Source organism: Myotis davidii, unplaced genomic scaffold (genome assembly GCF_000327345.1).
Source record: "Myotis davidii unplaced genomic scaffold, ASM32734v1 scaffold106, whole genome shotgun sequence".
NCBI classification, from domain to species: domain Eukaryota; kingdom Metazoa; phylum Chordata; class Mammalia; order Chiroptera; family Vespertilionidae; genus Myotis; species Myotis davidii.
The window spans coordinates 175,326-195,226 of NW_006297290.1; the positions used below are offsets into that span (position 1 = coordinate 175,326).

At 35.7% G+C, this 19,901-nt stretch overlaps 2 protein-coding genes across 2 annotated transcripts in view; both read right to left on the reverse strand.

Moving 5' to 3' along the window:
* The window catches only part of LOC102755783 (sulfotransferase 1 family member D1), a 36,578-nt gene extending 34,466 nt beyond the window's left edge, over positions 1-2,112 (reverse strand). The window contains exon 1 of the mRNA XM_006773097.2: positions 1,840-2,112. The gene's annotated coding sequence lies outside the window, so the exon portion shown is untranslated. The remainder of the gene's footprint in view (positions 1-1,839) is intronic.
* A 6,404-nt stretch (positions 2,113-8,516) lies between these two features.
* The window catches only part of LOC102756613 (estrogen sulfotransferase), a 94,600-nt gene continuing 83,215 nt past the window's right edge, over positions 8,517-19,901 (reverse strand). Inside the window, exons 5-11 of the mRNA XM_006773100.2 lie at positions 18,108-18,233; positions 17,202-17,299; positions 15,716-15,842; positions 13,932-14,026; positions 13,806-13,819; positions 11,533-11,576; positions 8,517-9,085 (exon numbers count right to left, since the gene is read on the reverse strand). Coding sequence (XP_006773163.1) covers positions 8,973-9,085; positions 11,533-11,576; positions 13,806-13,819; positions 13,932-14,026; positions 15,716-15,842; positions 17,202-17,299; positions 18,108-18,233 — 617 coding nt within the window. The 3' untranslated portion in view covers positions 8,517-8,972. The remainder of the gene's footprint in view (positions 9,086-11,532; positions 11,577-13,805; positions 13,820-13,931; positions 14,027-15,715; positions 15,843-17,201; positions 17,300-18,107; positions 18,234-19,901) is intronic.

Consider the following 19,901-nt stretch of genomic DNA (forward strand, 5'->3'; position numbering starts at 1 on the left):
TCTATGAAATATTAATATCATCTCCACTTTTATTCCTATTTAAAATCTATTTTCAGGATGTGGTGAAATGAGATAGAGTGAGAAGTGTACACTGTGAAGCTTAATATAGTTGCCCTGCAATTCTTCATAGAAATAGATAACTACTTGCTTCAGCTCACTAGTGTATCTTAGACAGGAACATTTTAAAATCTGCCTTGTCATAAGTCCTTTGCCACCTGGCCACAGGTCCAGGCAAATACTCTGCAAAAGCTACCTCCTATCGATTTTTGAAATCAATATAAAAGACTTCCATGGTTATTTGTACCAAGTTTCAGAACACAAGAAGACATTGCTCTTAGATTCAATTAACACAGATAAAACTTTGCTAATATTCCAAGGAGAACAAAGAATGGAATTGATGTTGAGAACATCCTCTAACTTCTTTGGGCCATCATGAAATACTAAATGAGACTGATGAGCCAAAAATGAACTATTTTTAATTGCATACACACTTCTTTTAGATTATCTAGAAATTTAGATATCATGATAGTATAAGGTTTCAACTATATATTGTCTGTATTTGAGGATGTCATGATTTTAAAGTTCCATATAGTTTTATACAAATCTATATACCACCTACAATAATAAAAGCATAATATGCTAATTAGACCAGACATCCTTCCAGATGACCTTCCGGATAAAGCTGGAGCTGAAAGGGAAGCCCGGGTCCCATTACTAGAAGGAAGCCAGTGCCGGCAGCTGGGGGAAGGAAAGCGTACTCTTGCACAAATTTCATGCATCAGGCCTCTAGTTTAGAATAAAAACATAATTTTGGAACATTTCAGCAGATTGGTTTATGAATTTCAAAGACTTGAATTTTTATGTATCTGAGGAAAATATTTAGATTTTTTTTTAAAAAAAGAATAGTAATAGTGAAGCATTTGCCCATTGAAAAAAAAGTCACAAGCATTAGCCCAAATATTGACTTACTACAACTTTAATTTAAAATATTTGCATTTAAAGTATATTGAGTCTTTTTCATTTGTTGTTAATATGTTAAATATTTTCATTACTAAAACAAAATAATTATACTGTATGACTCTTCATTTATCAGAGCTTTCTGTACTGATGTTAGAATATTGCTTTGATAATGAACCCAAGGAAAAGACAAAGGGATGTAAACAAGGGCATACTGAAATGATTATTCATAAAAGTAACAGTAGGATAGTCACAATAGTGCATATGAAAAAAATAAATAAAGTAGCTTAAATCTTGTTCCAGAAACCTTGAGGAAGTAATCAGTATTCAGAATGTCAAGAACACATTATCACTGTAGTAGTTCTGTGATTTAATGATAAAAAAGATGAAGTACATATTGTGATGAAAAATATTCCATATATTTTTGAAATAGGAAATAAAACAGTCATCGGTGGAAAAGCATTAATCTAGCAGCTGAAGGATACATTGTCTTTGGGAATCTGAAAACTATTTTTGGAAAAATTTGGTTTTCATGTCCCCATACTCAGAATTTTTAAAAATGCATCCTAGCAGAGGATCATACAAGAATATTCCTTTTAAGTTAAATAGAAATACTGAGAAGACAGAAGACTAATAGCTTTTACAATTATATTTAGGTTTTTAACTTAAAATTAGTAAACTACCTCAGCACAGTTTTAAATATGAAAAGCAATCCTATCCATTTATGACAGGAAATCTGGGCCTAATAATTCCTAAACAATGTTTTTCCTTTGTAAAGCAAAACGTCCATAGTAGAATTTTCCAGATCTCATTCTTCAAATTTTCAGTTTAGTTTTATACAAAATATGGGTACTTTAAAGACAGAGTTGATAAATCACTTACCCAGGTACTTGTCTCGAGGAGCTGGAAGTCCAGGTTTTCTTTCTACAGTAACTGGTTAATAGAACTTTCACTTCGTAGGTTGTTTCTGTCAACCAAGATAATCTGTGTAATGCATTAAGAAATCAAAAGATACAGTCTGTAGAGCAGTATCATGTTAATTATTAAGCTGTTCAGTCCGCTGTTTTAAACATTAAAGGCTCAAGAGAAGGCCTTTTGCTGTCACGTGTGGGAGGAAATAGAGTGAAACAAAGAGCCCATAGAAAGCATCTAGAATTAACTGCTTTGAGGTGATTATGAATAGTAAATGAAGGCTCTTTACATTTACTTTTGCTTCTGATTTCAGCTATAAAGGCCAAGTGTTGTCTCGTGGCTCCAGAGCTCCTATTAGACATGCTTCCTGAAAGGTGGTTTATTTGTACCTCTAGAACTGTGTGGGCAAGTTAGACAGGCAAGGGCATGCTCCCCATGTAGGAGCACCAAGAAAAAATGCAGCCAAAACTGTTGGAACACATTCTACATCTTAAATTATGCATATACCGCCGTCCAGGGGTAGATCTGTATATCACCTTTCTTAGTTATCTGGTAGCTGTGGTAAAAATGCCTGATTCAAAATAGAAAAACTGGCTTGAGAATATTGTTATTTTCCATATAACCAAAATACTTTCTTTTTTATTTGTTTATTTATTTTTATATTTTTATTTTTCCAATATACAAAATAAATCAGTGCCTATGCGGTCTCCACTTTTGGTTCTTGGGTACCAGGGTTCTCTCCTGCAAGTTTTCCGTTGATTATTCAGGACATTTTTCTGTATTTAGTTGTACTTCCAGTTTGTTCCTGGGAGCATGTCTGTGCAGCATCCACTTACTCTGCTGCCATTTTCAGTAACCCTGAAATGCTTTCTATGATGTACTTCCTTTTGGTCTCTAGGCCCTGAAATCATGATGTTGAGAAAGAACAAAGTTTCTAAAATCTTTGAGTTTATCCATCTGTATAATATCTATCTGTATAATAATGGAATTTGAAACCTCTCATTCAACAAAATATGAAGATGTGAATATTTTATATTAACATTCTCTGGGAACACCTCATACAGATATTTTCTTTGAATCCCATGAAAAATTGTAGATTATGATTTTTTTTTCATGAGGTCTCCTTCAGAAAAGAAACCAAGAAACAATCTGAATGTTGGGCTGCAGAATTACAGGAAGGCAAAACAACTGGAGGCAATTAGATACTTTCACCTATTAGTCTGAAAAACAATGTAAAAAGTATTACCAGTTTGCCTACCTACGTACCTTGACAACCAGATAATCATCATCAGGTTCTCAGTATGACCCTATTTCTGCCCCTTGTAGGAGATTGGAGATTTATGTTCTAGAAAAATTATAATAAAGGGATATAGTTTTAGAGTCACTAGATATAGCTGAAGAAATTGTGTTATAATGAAAACAAAGAAATTAAGTGTTAAGACCCTTTCAGTTAATTTGACTGAAGTATTTGGTCCACTTAACTTGATCTCATGGGAAAGAGCCAGGGAAATAATCAACTTGACTTCATTTTCCTCTTCCCGCAGGTCTCCTGCCAGAGACTATTACATGAATTAGAATCCTGCTAATGTAATCCATACACATTAGCCCTCTGGGAACAGAGCAGGATGGAAAAAGTTGGAGAAGGAGTCGGGAGGGATAACTAGTGATATCCAACACATCCCATATTTTGGAGGGAACACCCTAAGAAACACTAATTATTATTTTTTAAATAATTGTTAATATGATTAATGAAACATTTTAAATGTTTTATGTAGAGATATATTTTATAAATGAACTAGAGGCCCAGTGCATGGATTCATTTGTGCACTATCTGATCAATTCCAATCAGCAAATATGTTGTAGCACCTTACAACTTATGATAAACCAAACAAAATATGTCTTTGCATCAAATTTCCTCCAGATATTCTCACATTTTCTGTTTTTCTTTACATTAAGAATCATCTAAGAATTGCCTAGCCTCAACTGTGCCCTCTTGCAATGTGGGACCCCTCACGGGATGTAGCAATGTGAGAAGTGGTAGGTGGCCGTGGAGGAGGCCGAGCTGGGCTTGGCACTCTGAGTTTGGTGCTCCTAACTGCTCGCTACTCTCTCCTTACCGCTGCCATGGAGGCAGGAGAGGCTCCCACCACCACTGTTGCGCTCACCAGCAGAATAAACAAGTTGAGGACCTGTACATGTAGTGAAAATGAATGTTGTGTAAATTCAAATATTAACTTAAGTGAATTTTAGTAACACAATCTTGAGTCAGGATGAAAGCAAGTCACCAAAGAACACATTGAGTATGATGGTCCTTATATATAACTAGAGGCCTGGTGCATGACATTTGTGCATTCAGTCTCTCAGCCCGGCCTGTGCCGTCTTGCAATCCGGGAGCCCTCAGGGGATATCCGACTGCCAGGTTAGGGGAGCTGGCCTAAGCTGTCAGCCAGACATCCCTAGTGCTGCTGTGAGCCTGGCTTCTGGCTGAGTGTCGCTCCCTCTGTGGGAGCGCACTTACCACCAGGGGCAGCTCCTGCATTGAGTGTCTGCCCCTGGGTGGTCAGTGCATGTCATAGCAACCAGTCATTCTGCCATTTGGTCAATTTTTTTGCATATTAGTCTTTTATTATATAGGATAAGATTAAAAATGCTTATCTATGCAAAAGTCTGTATGTTAAGCATGCAAGTATGTTAAGCAATTAAGAAAATTCAGGGAATGATAAATACAAAATTCAGACCAGTAGTTAAGTTATTTATGGGCAGAATATGTAAAGACATTAGATGGGAAGTACAGAGGGACTTCACTGGAATGGATAATGCTCCATTTCTTAGGCTGATCCTGGTACAGTGATGTTCCTTTTGTTCTTATTCTTTCTACCATATATGCACACACACATGTGTATTAATAGGTATGTTATTCTGTGTTTTAAATATTTAATACATAACTTAATGGAACTAATTTGGTAAAGGATGCAGTAGATGAAGTAAAGTGAAAAATGGGATATATGAGCCTAGGCAGTTCTTAGATGATTTTTAATGTAAAGAAAAACAGAAAATGTGAGAATATCTGGAGGAAATTTGATGCAAAGACATATTTTGTTTGGTTTATTATAAGTTGTAAGGTGCTACAACATATTTGCTGATTGGAATTGATCAGATATGAAGAGAAAATGAAGATACAGAGACATGTCAGTTGTCAGAGTAGATGACAGTTGAAGAATCCAGTGCACAAGTAGAGTGGTTGGCATTATACATAGACTGGTGCTGTTCCCCCATAGTCAGAAAAAGGCTGATTTCAAGGGAAGAGATACATATTTATTGTTGGTCTTGAAGGAGCTATTTTCTATCATTTGTGATGGGATGAGATAGCAAATACCTGTAGTACCCATTCTAACTCTGGTACTTGTACTTTAAAATGGGGTGTTTAGTCTCTGGTGCAGATTAACCCTGGTTGAAAATTTTGACTTCTAACACTTATCTCCCACAGGAGACGTTTGATATCAACCATAAGACCCTGGCTTCCAGCAATGTGGCTGTCTCAATATTCTGAAAGCTAATAAAAAGCAGAGCAACTGAGTTCTGGGTAATATATAGCTTTTGGTGCATTCCTAGGCTTTAGTTATTAATAATAAAAATAGTAGATATCTATGCATTTCTAAAAATGGAAGAAAAATGATTATCTAGAGGAGGGTCTGGCAAACTGCAACCTTTAAGCCAAATCTGCATTTCCATTTGCTTTCATAAATAAATGTTTTTTAAATTTTATTTTTAATTATAGCTTACATTCAATATTATTTTGAATATCAGTTTTAGATGTACAGCTTATTAGGTAAACAATCTTATACTTTACAAAGTGTTCCCCTCAATATTTCCAGTACCCAACTGGCACCTTACATAGTTATTATAATACTAAAGGCTAGGTCCATGAAATTTGTGCATGGGTAGGATCCCTAGGCCTGGCCGGCGATCAGGGCCTATCTGTGGGGTGACCAGCAGAGCGATCAGTGGACCACCGCTGGCACCTGCCTGTGGGGTGGGGGCAGCTCCTGCATTGAGCGTCTGCCCCCTGGTGGTCAGTGCGTATCATAGTGGCCTGTTGTTCCACCAGTCATTCCAACATTTGGTCAATTTGCATATATTAAGCTTTTATTATATAAGATTATTGACTATATTCTCTCTGCTGTACGTTACATCCTAGTCTCTATTTTGTAACTACCAATCTGTACTTCTTAATCCTCCTTTCATCTTTCTCATCCAGTATCCCAAACCCCCGCCCCTTTGGCAACCATCATTCCAGTCTCTACATCTCTGTCTGTTTCAAATTTGTTATCACATTTATTTTGCTCTTTAGATTCCACATATAAGTGAAGTCATATGGTATTTCTCTTTTTCTGACTGATTTATTTCAGTTAGCATAATACTCTCTAGGACTGTCATACTGTCAAAAAAATGCAAATTGAAACCACAATGAGACACCATCTCATACCTGTCAGAATCATCAAATCAACAAACAAGTGTTCGCAAGGATGTGGAGAAAGGGAACCCTCTTGTATTGTTGTTGGAAATGCAGATTGGTGCAGTCACTATGGAAAATGGTATGGAGGTTCCTCAAAAAGCTTTATATAAATAAATTTTTATTTTAACAAGTGACATTTTTATTTATGTGCTGTTGTAAATCGCTGCTTTCAAGCTAATTACAGAAATGAATAATTGAAATAGCGTCCATATAGTCTGTAAAACTGGAAATATTCACTCTCTGATCCTCTACAGAAAAAATGATAGCTTCAGGAATATTATAGAGTTTCTGTATGTTCTGCACTTATTTTCCCCTATTATTAACCAACTAGAGCCCCGGTGCACAAAAAATTTGTGCACTTGGAGCAGAGGGTCCCTCAGCCCTGCCTGTGCCCTCTCACAGCCTGGGACCCCTCAGGGGATGACCACCTACTGGCTTAGGCCTTCTCCCCAGGGTATTGGGCCTAACCTGGCAGTCAGACATTCCTCTGTCAGCCCAGGAGCCCTCAGGGGATGTCCACTTGCCAGTGGGGAGAAGATCTAAGCTGCAATTGGACACCCTTAGAGCTGCTGAAGAGGCAGGAGAGGCTCCCACCACCACTGCTGTACTGGCAGCCATCAGCCTGGCTTGTGGCTGAGCAGAGCTCCCCCATGTGAGAGCGCACTGACCACCAGAGATTTATCTTCTATAAGTGAAACTTTGTTGCCTTGAGTGGAGGCCCCAACCAGCCAGGGCAGGTGGGAAGCTTGGATTCATCCTTCGCCGGGGCAACCAAGCCTCCTGTTTGCTCCAGCTCTGTGGCTGCCAGCTGCCATCTTGGTTAGGTTAATTTGCATATTGTTGCTCTGATTGGCTGGTGGTGTGGCTTGGGGCATAGCAAAGGTGCAGTCAATTTGCATGTTTCTCTTTTATTAGATTAGATATTGATATATTATTATTAACTAAAGTTCACACTTTGCTAGAATTGTATGAGTTTTTAATTAATATCCTTTTTTTTCCTCAGGATCTCATCCATGTATACCATGTTACATTTATGTGACAGTTTCTCAAATATTCCTTGTATTTAATGATCTTGATAAAACATGCATACTGGTCAGATATTTTGTATATTTTTCTTCAATTTGGGTTTATCTGATATTTTCTCCATGGTTTTACAATGGATATAGTTTTTTGGAAAAAGGCCATCGAGATGAAGGGCCATTTCATCACATATCAAGGATCTCTACTGTAACATCACTGATGATGTTAACCAGCTGAGGTAGTGTTGGCCATGTTTCTCTACTGTAAATATAGTCTTCCCTCCCCACCCTACCACTAACCTCTTTTAATTCTTTAGAAGGAAGTCACTGTGTGAATCCAACACTTAGGGAATGGAATGGGAGTCATACATAATTAGTTGGGAACTTTCTCTGTGTGATATTTATCTACTCTCCTGAACTTAATTATTTATTCAATCATTTATTTATATCAGCATGTATTTATGGATATTAATTTTATACCATGTTCAAAATCCCTATACTTTTCTCTAAATAGTAAGAAAGCAGCCCTGACCAGTTTGGTTGGTTGCAGGCACATCCCCAGTAGGGGGTGTGCAGGGGGCAGCTGATCAATGTTTCTCTCTCATGGATGTTTCTAACTCTCTATCCCTCTCCCTTCCTCTCTGTAAAAAAAGCAATAAAATATTTTTTTTAAAAAAAGAAAGCAAACCATACTTATTTCTCCTTAGATTTGACCTTTCAGGTTAGGAATTAAGGATGTAATAATACACTAAAGACCCACAGTGAATTTTTGATGATCTTGTGAGTCTTCTGATTTGGAGAAAGGGAAAAGTGTAGTATAGGAAAAACAATCATCAATAGAATGCAGAAAAATAGGAGACAAGCCAAAATAGCAGTTTATATAAAAAAAACAATAACTATTTTTTTATTCCTTTTGTTTTTGTTTTGCTTTATTGGCAAATATCACATTTTGTAAAACTTTAGCTTACAGAATGCAAATTCATTACATTTTATATAAGACTTTCAAGTATAAATAACACTCATTGGGAGTATTGATAGACATCTGAATAATTCTGTTATAGCCAAAATTTATATTAGATTAAAGTAAATTCCAAATTAAGTATTTTGCAGAAAGTGAAAAAAATCAGGAACTACATAATAGGTATAATTATGCCCCCAATTTTATTTGTTGATTTTAGTTATATCTTCCATGATTTTCAAAGTTCATGTAAATACGAAATATACTACTAAATGTGTGTAGGGGGAGAGGGAATAGGGGGGACAGCATGAAAATAATTTGGAATGCTTATTTATTTTTAATGTACTTCTAAGTTCAACTCTCTGTGTGTTTCTACATCACTGCCATAGATTATAGCTTTGTGTAATATTTGTAAAAAGAAGAAAAAGGAGGAGGAGAAAAAGAATAAAAAACAAAATATAAAGATAATATCAGGCAAAAATCATTCTGTGTCTATAATTGAGATCTCAATAACCATGTGAACCTGATCATATAACCTTTCACACGACTCCTTCTCTAGCAATCTAAAATAAGGATAGCTGTAACCTCTGATACGTTAGAAAAGCCTTTCTTAGATCTCAGTTCGTAATTTCAGTGTAGACCCCTTCATTTGCTGCTCATAGTGCATATCAAATTTCTTATTCAGGGCCTCTGTAAAGTGATTCTTCCAGTCTCCTATAATCCCTGTAACAAAAGAAAAAAAAGTATTATGTCTTCAAGCCAAAATCATGAAGTTTTCTAATATTCATCACTTTCATTAACACCTTGATTACAATAATAAAATATATGCCATAAATAATATATATATTTGAGCTTGCAAAGGATTTGTTGTGATTATTAAAACAACAGTAACCCCTTGATTACAATAATAAAATAAATGCCATAAATAATATACATTTTTGAGCTTGCAAAGGATTTGTTGTGATTGTTAAAACAACAGCAACAAACAGCAAATTTCTTTCTCTGACCTTCTCGCTAATGCTACCGCATTGAACTTTTTTTCTCTAATTTCCTCTCCAGTGTTGGGACTTCCTCTTAATATGTGATCCACGTTTTACACATGCCCAAGATATTAAATATCATGTTCATGCTAATAACACTTAAATCCAGCTTTATATTTCCATATCCAACTGCCACCGGAATTCCATACAAGTATACCAAATTTATCTGGTTCACACATTAATTCATATTGTTCCCCACCAAACTGAGTTTTCTTTTTTATAACCTGATTAATGGTGGCACCAGTTATCCAAAACATAAACTTGGAGGCTGTCCCCTCTATCTTACATCTCATTCTTTATTCCTATTCAGACTCATTTCCTTTTCTCCATTTCTGCTGCCACTGTCATCGGAGTTCCTCAGCATTTCCCACCTGGGTTATCACAATAGTAGAAGGCCCTTCTCTTTTGCTTTCCACCACATCCAGCCCTCTCCTGGCAGAGGAAGTCACCCTGTATTTTAAATGTCAACAGTTCACTGTCCACATTAGCTCAAGAAGTTCTCAACTTTCCTAGTGAGATAACCCAAAAAGCAAAAGGTAGAAAATATATATTCTGGGTAGGGTCTAAGGGTACAGGAGTGAGCAGCCCTTTACAAGCATGATAATTACTCATTTTTTAATTTAAAAAATATATAGGTATTATTTGCCCAGCCAGTGTGGCTCAGTGGTTGAGCATTGACCTATGAACCAGGAAGTCACGCTTTGATTCCAGGTCAGGGCACGTGCCCGGATTGTGGTCTCAATCCTCAGTGGGGAACGTGCTGGAAGCAGCTGATTGATGAATCTCTCTAATCATTGACGTTTCTATCTCTCTCCCCACTCCTTTTCTCTCTGAAATCAAGAAAAATATATTTCTTAAAAAATATATAGACATTGTTGTAAAAAAAGACTGAGATAATCTGAGAAATGGATTATTAAAATATATTTATTTTCAGGGCTCCCTGTTTTCACCCAGTGGCAGGTTTGTTATTCCTATTAATTAAAAAATGTCCTCGCCTTTTCACTGGCAATTTAGATCAAAGAGCAAGATTTTCTCTATTCTGCTTCTAAAAAAAAAAAAAAGATGAACACCGAAAACCCACATTTTTTTTCACATATCAGTAAGTCCAGATGTGCCAATACTCTGCATATCCTACATGTGTTTGGCTTTATAAATACTGTATGTATCTCATCAGAGTATCTAGTGAAAATTTAAAGATAATTAGAATTTTAAATTTATATGTATTTACATAATGTACATGGTATAGCACCAAGGCTCCCAGGCCTAGTAAATGGTAGGTAGCAGAGGGTATTAGTGCTGGGGCTGAGGTTGTACTGAATGCTGGGAATTCTTATACTAGGGGCCCGATGCATGAAATTCGTGCACGGGGGGCAGGGGAAGGTCCTCAGCCCGGCCTGCACCATCTCCAATCTGGGACATCCCTCTCACAATCCAGGACTGCTGGCTCCTAACAGCTCACCTGCCTGCCTGCCTGATCGCCCCTAACCACTCTACATGCCAGCCTGGTTGGCCCCAGCCTGCTTGACCACCCCTAACCACTTTACTTGCCTGCCTGATCACCCCTAACTGGTTCCCTCTCAGCCTGGTTGCCCCCTAACTGCTCCCCTGCTGGCCTGATCACCCCTAACCACTTCTGCCTTGACCCCCACCATCGTGGCTTTGTCCAGAAGGAAGTCGGACATCTAGAAGATGTCTGGTTGACCTGGTCTAATTAACATATTACCCTTTTATTAGTATAGATGCCGCATATTCTATATAATAAAAGGCTAATATGCAAATCGACCAAATGGCAGAACAACTGGTCACTATGATGTGCACTGACCACCTGGACCGTGAGAGAGCACAGGCAGGGCTGAAGGACCTTCCCCCAAGTGCACACATTTCATGCACTTGACATCTAATACTAAATAATCAATAAGTAATAGCAATTTATTAGTAATTCTAGTATAACTAGTGTTTTATGTCTCTGAAGACTGGTAACACAATAAAGAGAGTTCTCATATGTGAAACAACACTGCAGAAAACAAGCAGAGTCCACATATATGAATAGGCCTTTGTAGGTGTTTGCCTATAATCGTTTCAACTTGTGACCTCTTATAGTAATAGAGGCAAATCATGTGACCATCTCACCTTTTCTCATGAATGGAGATATTTTTTGGTTCATGATTTCCATTCTTGCATATCACATAGAAAATACAACTTTATTACACCATCTACAAAAATAAACTCAAATTTATGATTTACTTAACTGTATGATCTGAAGCCATAAAACTTCTAGGAGGAAATACAGTCAGTAAACTCTTTGACATTAATCTTAGAAATATATTTTTGGATATATTATCTCAGGCAAGGGCAACAAAAGCAAAAATAAATAAATTGTACTACATCAAGCTTAAAAGCTTCTGCACAGTAAAGGAAACCATGAACAAAATAAAAAGACAACCTACTGAATGGGAGAAGATATTTGCAAATAATATATCCAGTAGGGGTTAATATCCAAAATATATAAGGAGCTCGGACAACTTAATATAAAAAAAACCCAACAGAATTAAACCTGGGCAGAGAATGACTAGACATTTCCCCAAAGAAGATATATTGATGGCTAACAGACATGAAAAGATGCTAAATATCATTAATCATCAGAAAAATGCAAATAAAAACCACAATGACACAGTGAGATATCACCTCTCACCTATCAGAATGGCCATTATGAGGAAGTCAACAAATAAGTTTGACAAGAATGTGGAGAAAAAGGATCCCTTGTGCATTGCTGGTGGGAATGTAAATTGAAGTAATCACTATGAGGTTCCTCAAAAATTTTAGAAAAAAACTACCATATGACCACTTCTGTATATTTATCTGAAGAATATAAAAGCGCTAACTCAAAAAAAAATGTATGCACTTCTGTTCATTGCAGCATTATTTACAATAGCCAAGATATGGAAGCAACCTAAGAGTTCACTGACAGACAAATGGATTAAAAATGTGTGATTTATATATTAGTCAGCAATAAAAAAAAAAAAAGAATTCACCATTGACAACAATATGAATGGACCTAGAGGGTATTATGCAAAGCAAAATAAGTCAGAGAAAGACAAATACTGTATGATTTCATTTATATGTGGAATCTGAAAAAACACAGGACAAATGAGCAAAAAAACAAAATAAGAAATAGACTCATAGATACAGAGAACAAACTAATGGTTGCCAGAGGTGAGGAGAGTGGGGGACAGGTAAAAAGGGTGAAGAGGAATAAGAGGTACAAACTTCCAGTTATAAAATAAATAAGCCATGGGGGTGTGATGTACAGCACAGGAAAAATAGCCAATAATCCTATATAATAAAAGGCTAATATGCAAATAGACCAAATGGTGGAACAACTGAACAACTAAACAACCGAACAACCAGTCACTATGACATGCACTGACCACCAGGGGGGAGTGTGTAGAACATGGTGGGCATTGGCAGCAGGTGGCAGAGTGTGTTTATGGTTAAGATTGTTGTACATATTCAGTTTCTCAAGAATATATATCTACTAGTGGAATTTCTGGGTCTTCAGTTCCATTCATGTTTTGCCCGTTGTAGATAGTGACAAGTTTATTCCATTGTGTATCTTTTACACTACCATCAGCAGTATGTTACTTCTCACTGATCCATATCCTGACTAACATTTATTATTGTTAGACTTTTTCATTGTTGTCAGTCTGGTGGGTATGGGATAATATTTCATAGTGATTTTTATTTGGAATTATCCTGATTACTAATGAAGCTAGAGAAAAACTAAGTTATTAGGAAATTTTGAGGTCATCAGATTTTTATATATTGCTGTTCTAAGCATTCTCTTAACTCTCTCCGTCTGAAGGTTTGAGTTGATATATGTGGAACCTTATCATGTTATCCTACATGTCCATTACATTTTTTTAATAAAGTATTCTATTTATCTCAATGTGGTGAATTCTATAGAATTAACTCAGCTCCATCTTCCACATTACTAATGCATGATTCAGCCATGTCTTACTGTTATTTAAACCAACTCTTAATGTCTAATTTTAATTTATTATTTTAGAGATTCTGTTTTGTTATTTTTTCCCAAGTTGACTTATTAAGGTTAGTAACCTCATGCTTCTTTGCAAAAATCTCAATTTCTTCTTTTATTTCTTTAAACATATTAAGCATAATTATGTTAAAGCCCTTACCAGACATCTATGGATTTGGAGATTAGTTGACTCTTCTTGCCTGCTGTGATTCCTTCTGTGAATGTGTGTGCATGTGTTGCTGTTTGTTTTATAAACTCAAGTTCTTCCAAATTTTATTGTTGGTAATTTTTTGAGACTTGGTTTTAAACATATGCATTCATTCACAGGAAACTTGTATTTACTAACTTAAAATCTGTGTTAAAGTACCTGGATAATTGTAACTTTTGGAGGCGACAGCATCATTTATTTAAAGGTAGACCTTTGTATCCTAGAGTGTTGCCAAATGCTAACATTTTAGAAATTACTAAGTTGTCCATTTGTTTTGTTTCTCACCTCCTTCATGTCTTCATAGAAAAGAAATAGCAAACGTGGATTCTTTCTCAGTTCCCACCAAGATTTTGCATGTTCATACCAGGAACCATAAGGAACTAAAATTAGAGATAAAGGCAACATAAGAGCACAGTATCATCTCTATACAGCTTGAAGAATGAATGTTTAAACAACAGTAGCAATAAATAAATATCAATAAATGATCATGAAATGAAAACTAGAGATCAGCCTCACATCTGAAGCACATTTCCCTGCAGCAAGGAGGCAAAATATGTTGAATAATTTATATATGGAAACATATTCTCAACTTCCATCATTGTAACATGTTTATGGCACAGAGAACAAGTGAAGGAAGTCCCCCTCCCATCAATTTGATTCAGAGTTTATGAAATCATTTTTGAAACGTTTGTGCGCGCGGGGTGTGTGTGTGTGTGTGTGTGTGTGTGTGTGTGTGTGTGTGTGTGTGTGTGTAAAATCAGATTGTTAGTGAAGGGAGTTGAGTTAGTGGAACTATCAACGTTCTTAAAATAAGAAGTCAGCCCAGTTCTCAAATTTGCCATTTACAATCTGGCTTTGGCAACTGAAGCTAGTAACTATGTAATAGTTTATTACAGTACTTGCAGTTTCTATGATAAAAGCTATTCTCTTAGGAAACTTTAGTGCCATTCTCACTCTAAAAGAATTAGATTTGGGAGATGATGTGATATGACCAAATGTTATCTTTTCCTTTCTCTCTCCTTATCTTTTTCTCACATATATCCAAGTGTTTCAGCCAATAAAAGCTCACAAAATGATTTAATAATGTGTGAGTCCAAGTATTCTGCTTTGCACTAAATCATTGCATATGTCTTCTATTCTTTGACTCTATTGGCAATTTTTCTTTATAGGAAAAGTTACGTGATGCTATTTACAATTATCTTATTCATCTCTTTTGTGGAGGTACAACTTTATGTTTCTCTGCCTTACAATGTGAGTTTTAAGGATCTTGAGGCAAATATTTTATTCATTATGCATTAGCATAAAATTTCTCAAATACAACAATAAAAATAAAGCACAAATATCCTACTTTTAGTGAGTCAATATTAGCTTTTATGGGTATAAAAGTGGCATTGCTATCATTTTCCTTACAACTTATTACTACAGAGTCAGAATGGCCTTCTTCAGTTAACACTAGAATCTCCTGACCCCTTTCTTCCTCAAATCTAAATACTTAGTTATTTTAGTCTCTAGTTAAATAAAAAGGCAACATTTTCCAGAATTACTGCTCAAGTAATTCTTGTACTGTTCTGAGAAATCTAGTTGAATTATTCAGATTGTACACTGAGTGAATGCGTAAAAACTCCGTAGGTATTCAGACTTCTTTATAAATTGTGGCTCATGTAACACCTGAAATTTTCCTTGGAAACAAATGGACATTCTCTCTCCTTTATTCTCTCCCTCCTCTTGTTCAATAGAGTGCTAATAACATTCTGTGAAATACTTTTCTAATAAAAAAGAACAAGAGAAAAAATTGGACACTGAGTCTCAATCTTAGAGAGAAAAATTGTTACCTCCACCCCCTAAATATATGTTTTTAGGCATTAGGCTGAACTTTCTATGTTCTACAATTTGCCATCCACATCTGAAAATTTGCTCTAAAGTTCAAGGGCATCTAGAACATCTGTGTTTTAATTAAAGATCAGGGAAAATAACAGACCAGGAAAAACAACAAACATTTTTGCTCAGGGACACCATTTGTCTTGTATCATTTACCTTGAAAGAATTTAAAGAGAGGAAGCTGTTTTTACCTTCTCCATCCATGAATTTCTCCACAAACTCTGGAAAAGTTCCAGGATTTGGATGACCAGCTACCATTTGAAAGAAATAATAAAAAGAAACAGCCACGTCCTTGGCATTCCGGCAAAGATAGATCATCTAAGAGGGTAAAATCAAATATTAAAAAAACCTACAATTTTTAAATACAGTTTCATCAAGATTTTAAAAAAGGCATTTGTGTTTTCAACTATAAAAAATTACATAATCAACTTAGAAAGTACATAGTTATTTAAAAGTCCTTTAATAGCCTGAAGTGACAATATCTTTTAAAGTGACAGTTGTTCAATGTTAATTCTCACTTTTCATTTTTATGATATTTTTACATGTAACACCTCATTTAAGTGTCACAATCTCATTGTTATAAATTGGACCAGATAGATTAGTATCCTTAATTTATAAGTGAAGAAACTAAACTGAAGCTAAGTCACAAAACAACACCGAGAATAAATCAATGAGAGTAAATGATTTGTAAATCACTCAGTCAACAGTAAAGTCCTCTGAGCTTTATACTACCCCACCGTTCTGTATAATAAAGAAAAAGATAGTCTTATTGTTTCCTCACTCACACTCTTTTTAAAAAAATCATGTTCATGTGGGTCAATATGCACATTCACCTCAGGGAACATGTAACCGTCACCAACATCTTGTTGAGTTTCTGTTTCACATAAAGAGGAAACTCTAGCAAATTAACCAGCAGGACGGTTGGTTTTAATTGCTACTTCTGGCACTAAGATTTTCTACCATCTTGTACAAAGCACCAACATTTGGGACCTAAATTTCTGTCCACTTCATAGTCAGTTGGACCAGATCTGTGTGGTCTCTTCTAGGTCCGATAGACAATGCTGCTGAAAAAGTTCTGCAAAAGCAAACTGCACATCCTGTGGTGTCCCACTTCCACCCTCAGGCTCCTGAGCAAGGCCGTCAGGGAAGAAAGGCTCTTCTGATGGATCCACCTGCAGGGGAACCTTCTTTCTGCCAAGGACCATTTGGATATTTAATACATCATATAAAATTGTCCACTTAAAAATTAGCCTGGTCAAACATGTAATGAACTTACCCTTAATGCTTTTGCAGGGCCAGACCAAATGATTTTGTGGGCTTTATATGGCCCTTGGGCCAGACGTTCCCACCCCTGGTTTATGAGATATGATTAGGCTCACTAACTTGTCTTACTCAAGTCTTCACATTTTCAAACAATTGTTAATAAAATCTTCTATTTTATTCTAAGAAAAATGGATCTCAGTGTTAAGATCCTACTATAAAACCTCTAATTACTACAGAAAAAAGGTGAATTTTATCTTCTCATCCAAGCTATTATTAACCCTGTTGAACATTTATTAAATGTTTATAGATTCAATGAAAGAATAAAGAAACAAGCGTGTATACAACACAGTTATGACTTGAATATTCTAAAATTTCCTGGAGTTGGATAAAGTTTTAATACTTGACTCTGGTTACCTTACAGTTCTTTTCCCAAAATGAAGCTGGAAGAAGCTGCGCTGGCAAATGAGTCTTCAAGATTCTAGGAGATGCCATCTCTTTTAATTGTTTTACCCCTGGATTATAAAAAAAAAATTAAAGGTTAGATAACTTCAAAAATTATAAATATTTATATGGATTTTATAGATATTTAAAAAATAGAAATAACTAAGATTTTATTTTTTATTAATGATAATATTTATATAATGTATATACTATGACAGAATTTTAGATAGAGAAAATAATAGAGAAAAAATAAGATCAAATAAAATTTCATCACTTTGGAAAAATTATTCTTAATATTTGGGTCAGTAGCTTTCTCGACAAGTATATCTATTTATATGCTCAGACTCATAGCCATCCAAATACCACATACACACATAAATTTTTCAATATTTTCTAATTCTCCTTTTTCCTCAATTTATTACACTGATACTGCAATGTCAAAAAACATATGATAGCCTAACATTTTTAATGATTTTATAGTGTTATTATATCACTTCTAACTATTCTTTTCTTAACTAATATGGCTAAGAAATTTTCTACAATGTTAAAACAATCTTCGATGCATATCTTTTTGCATAGATCCTTTAAAAATGTATATTTTTCTAGTGTTTAAAATATTACCACATTTAGCCCATGGAGACATAAATACATATTACTAGGCTCTACTGAGACATATAAGAGCTATTCTATTCACTCTTTTCTAGACACATGCTACACCATAATCTCTGTCAAGATTTTCATTTAAATTTACATGTTTTGCTATGTCAAAGACATAATAGTAATTGCCATTGTTGCTTACAGTCTCTTTCCATATATCATCTACATCCACACTTTAAAAGATGTGTATAGTACAGCTTTTAAAATCAACTTAAACATTACCATTCATCATCTCTTCTTTTCTGCATTCTAAGAAAGGTATACGATTAAAAATGGCATCTCTTTTGCACTTTTCCACATCACCATCTTTAAAGATCACGTCTACAATTTCACTCAGCCAGGTTGTACCTGTAAAAATTAAACAAACCCGAGTCTTCCACTGACCATGCTGGGCTGGCGATGGAAGTGATGAATTTATAGCTGGATAAAGTAGGATGGTACCAGTGCATTATTATTTGAAAGGTGCCAGAATAGCCACAAGACTCAATGAATAAAGATGAACATTATAGTAAAACATACCTGTTGTAGGAGTGCCAATTTGTCCATGATGAACTGGGACATTGTGCACACTGATAACAGTTTGGATTAAAATTTTTACATTTAGAAACTAAGGAAGCTTGAATGACAGATGATACACCCAAGTATGCTTTCAAACACAAACTTACTGCTAGTTTTTTATGCCTCAAATTGTCTTAGTTCAGAGGATACTGAAAAAAATAAATCTGGTCCTTGGTTCAATGGTGATCAAAGGCCCTTTGAAGAGTTAGAAACAATGTTCACTAATTACAACAGTTATTTTTTTTCTTAAGATGTTATAATACCAGCGAGCACAGGGATTTAAAGGACTGCAAAAGGGGAACATTTAATTCAGTATGACTCTGCTGCTGCGATATGTAGACAAGAAATGCCTTCAATAATTGAGCTTAGAGTTAACAAATTATTGGTATAAACTCACCAGTTTTGTGAGGTAGGGAAGGATTTTACCAGTCAGGAGAACTGTCTTTTTTTAAAAAAATTCAAGGTCAGATATTTAAGAATATTAAGGTGGTGAGGGAAAGAATTGGAAATAGATTGTGAAGCCTAGATCCAAGAGTCCACCTGAAGAGATGAGTGGGCATGAAGCCATAGTGGCAATTAGACAGCAAGCATAAAATACCTTATAATTCATACTAAAATATGGAAAGGCATTGACATACATTAAATAAGAGAGCAAGTTGAGGAGGGTTGAGTTTTATTTTTATTTTTTTTAATATATTTTATTGAATTTTTACAGAGAGGAAGGGAGAGGGATAGAGAGTTAGAAACATCAATGAGAGAGAAACATCAATTAGCTGCCTTCTGCACACCTCCTACTGGAGAGGATGTGCCCGCAACCCAGGTACATGCCCTTGACCAGAATCGAACCTGGGACCTTTCAGTCTACAGGCTGGCGCTCTATCCACTGAGCCAACCGGTTAGGGCGGAGGGCTGTGATTTAGAAGTCCACTAGTGGCAGAGTAAATAGAACAATGGAGTGAGATTAGCCATTCTGTGTCACCACCACTCTTATCAGTCTCGATGTGGCTTTTTCTTTATGTCCTGAGTTATATCCTTCTGCTCGACTAGATTTCAGGTGGTTCAGAATGATGGTTATTTTGTAGTTTAGTTGTAATTTTGATGCGATTGTGGGCAGTTTCAAGTACTACTTTAATCTACACTGTCATCTTGACCAGAAGCCAATAATACCCATTTTTCAATAGTACTGCTCAAGTTATAGGTATAAATTATGATCTTACAATAGATTTATTATATGCCCCTTTTTCTTTTTTTAAAAAATATATGTTATTGATTTTTTTACAGAGAGGAAGGGAGAGAGATAGAGAGTTAGAAACATCAATGAGAGAAAAACATTGATCAGCTGCCTCCTGCACACCCCCTACTGGGGATGTGCCCACAGCCAAGGTACATGCCCTTGACTGGAATCGAACCCAGGACCCTTCAGTCTGCAGGCCGACACTCTGTCCACTGAGCCAAACC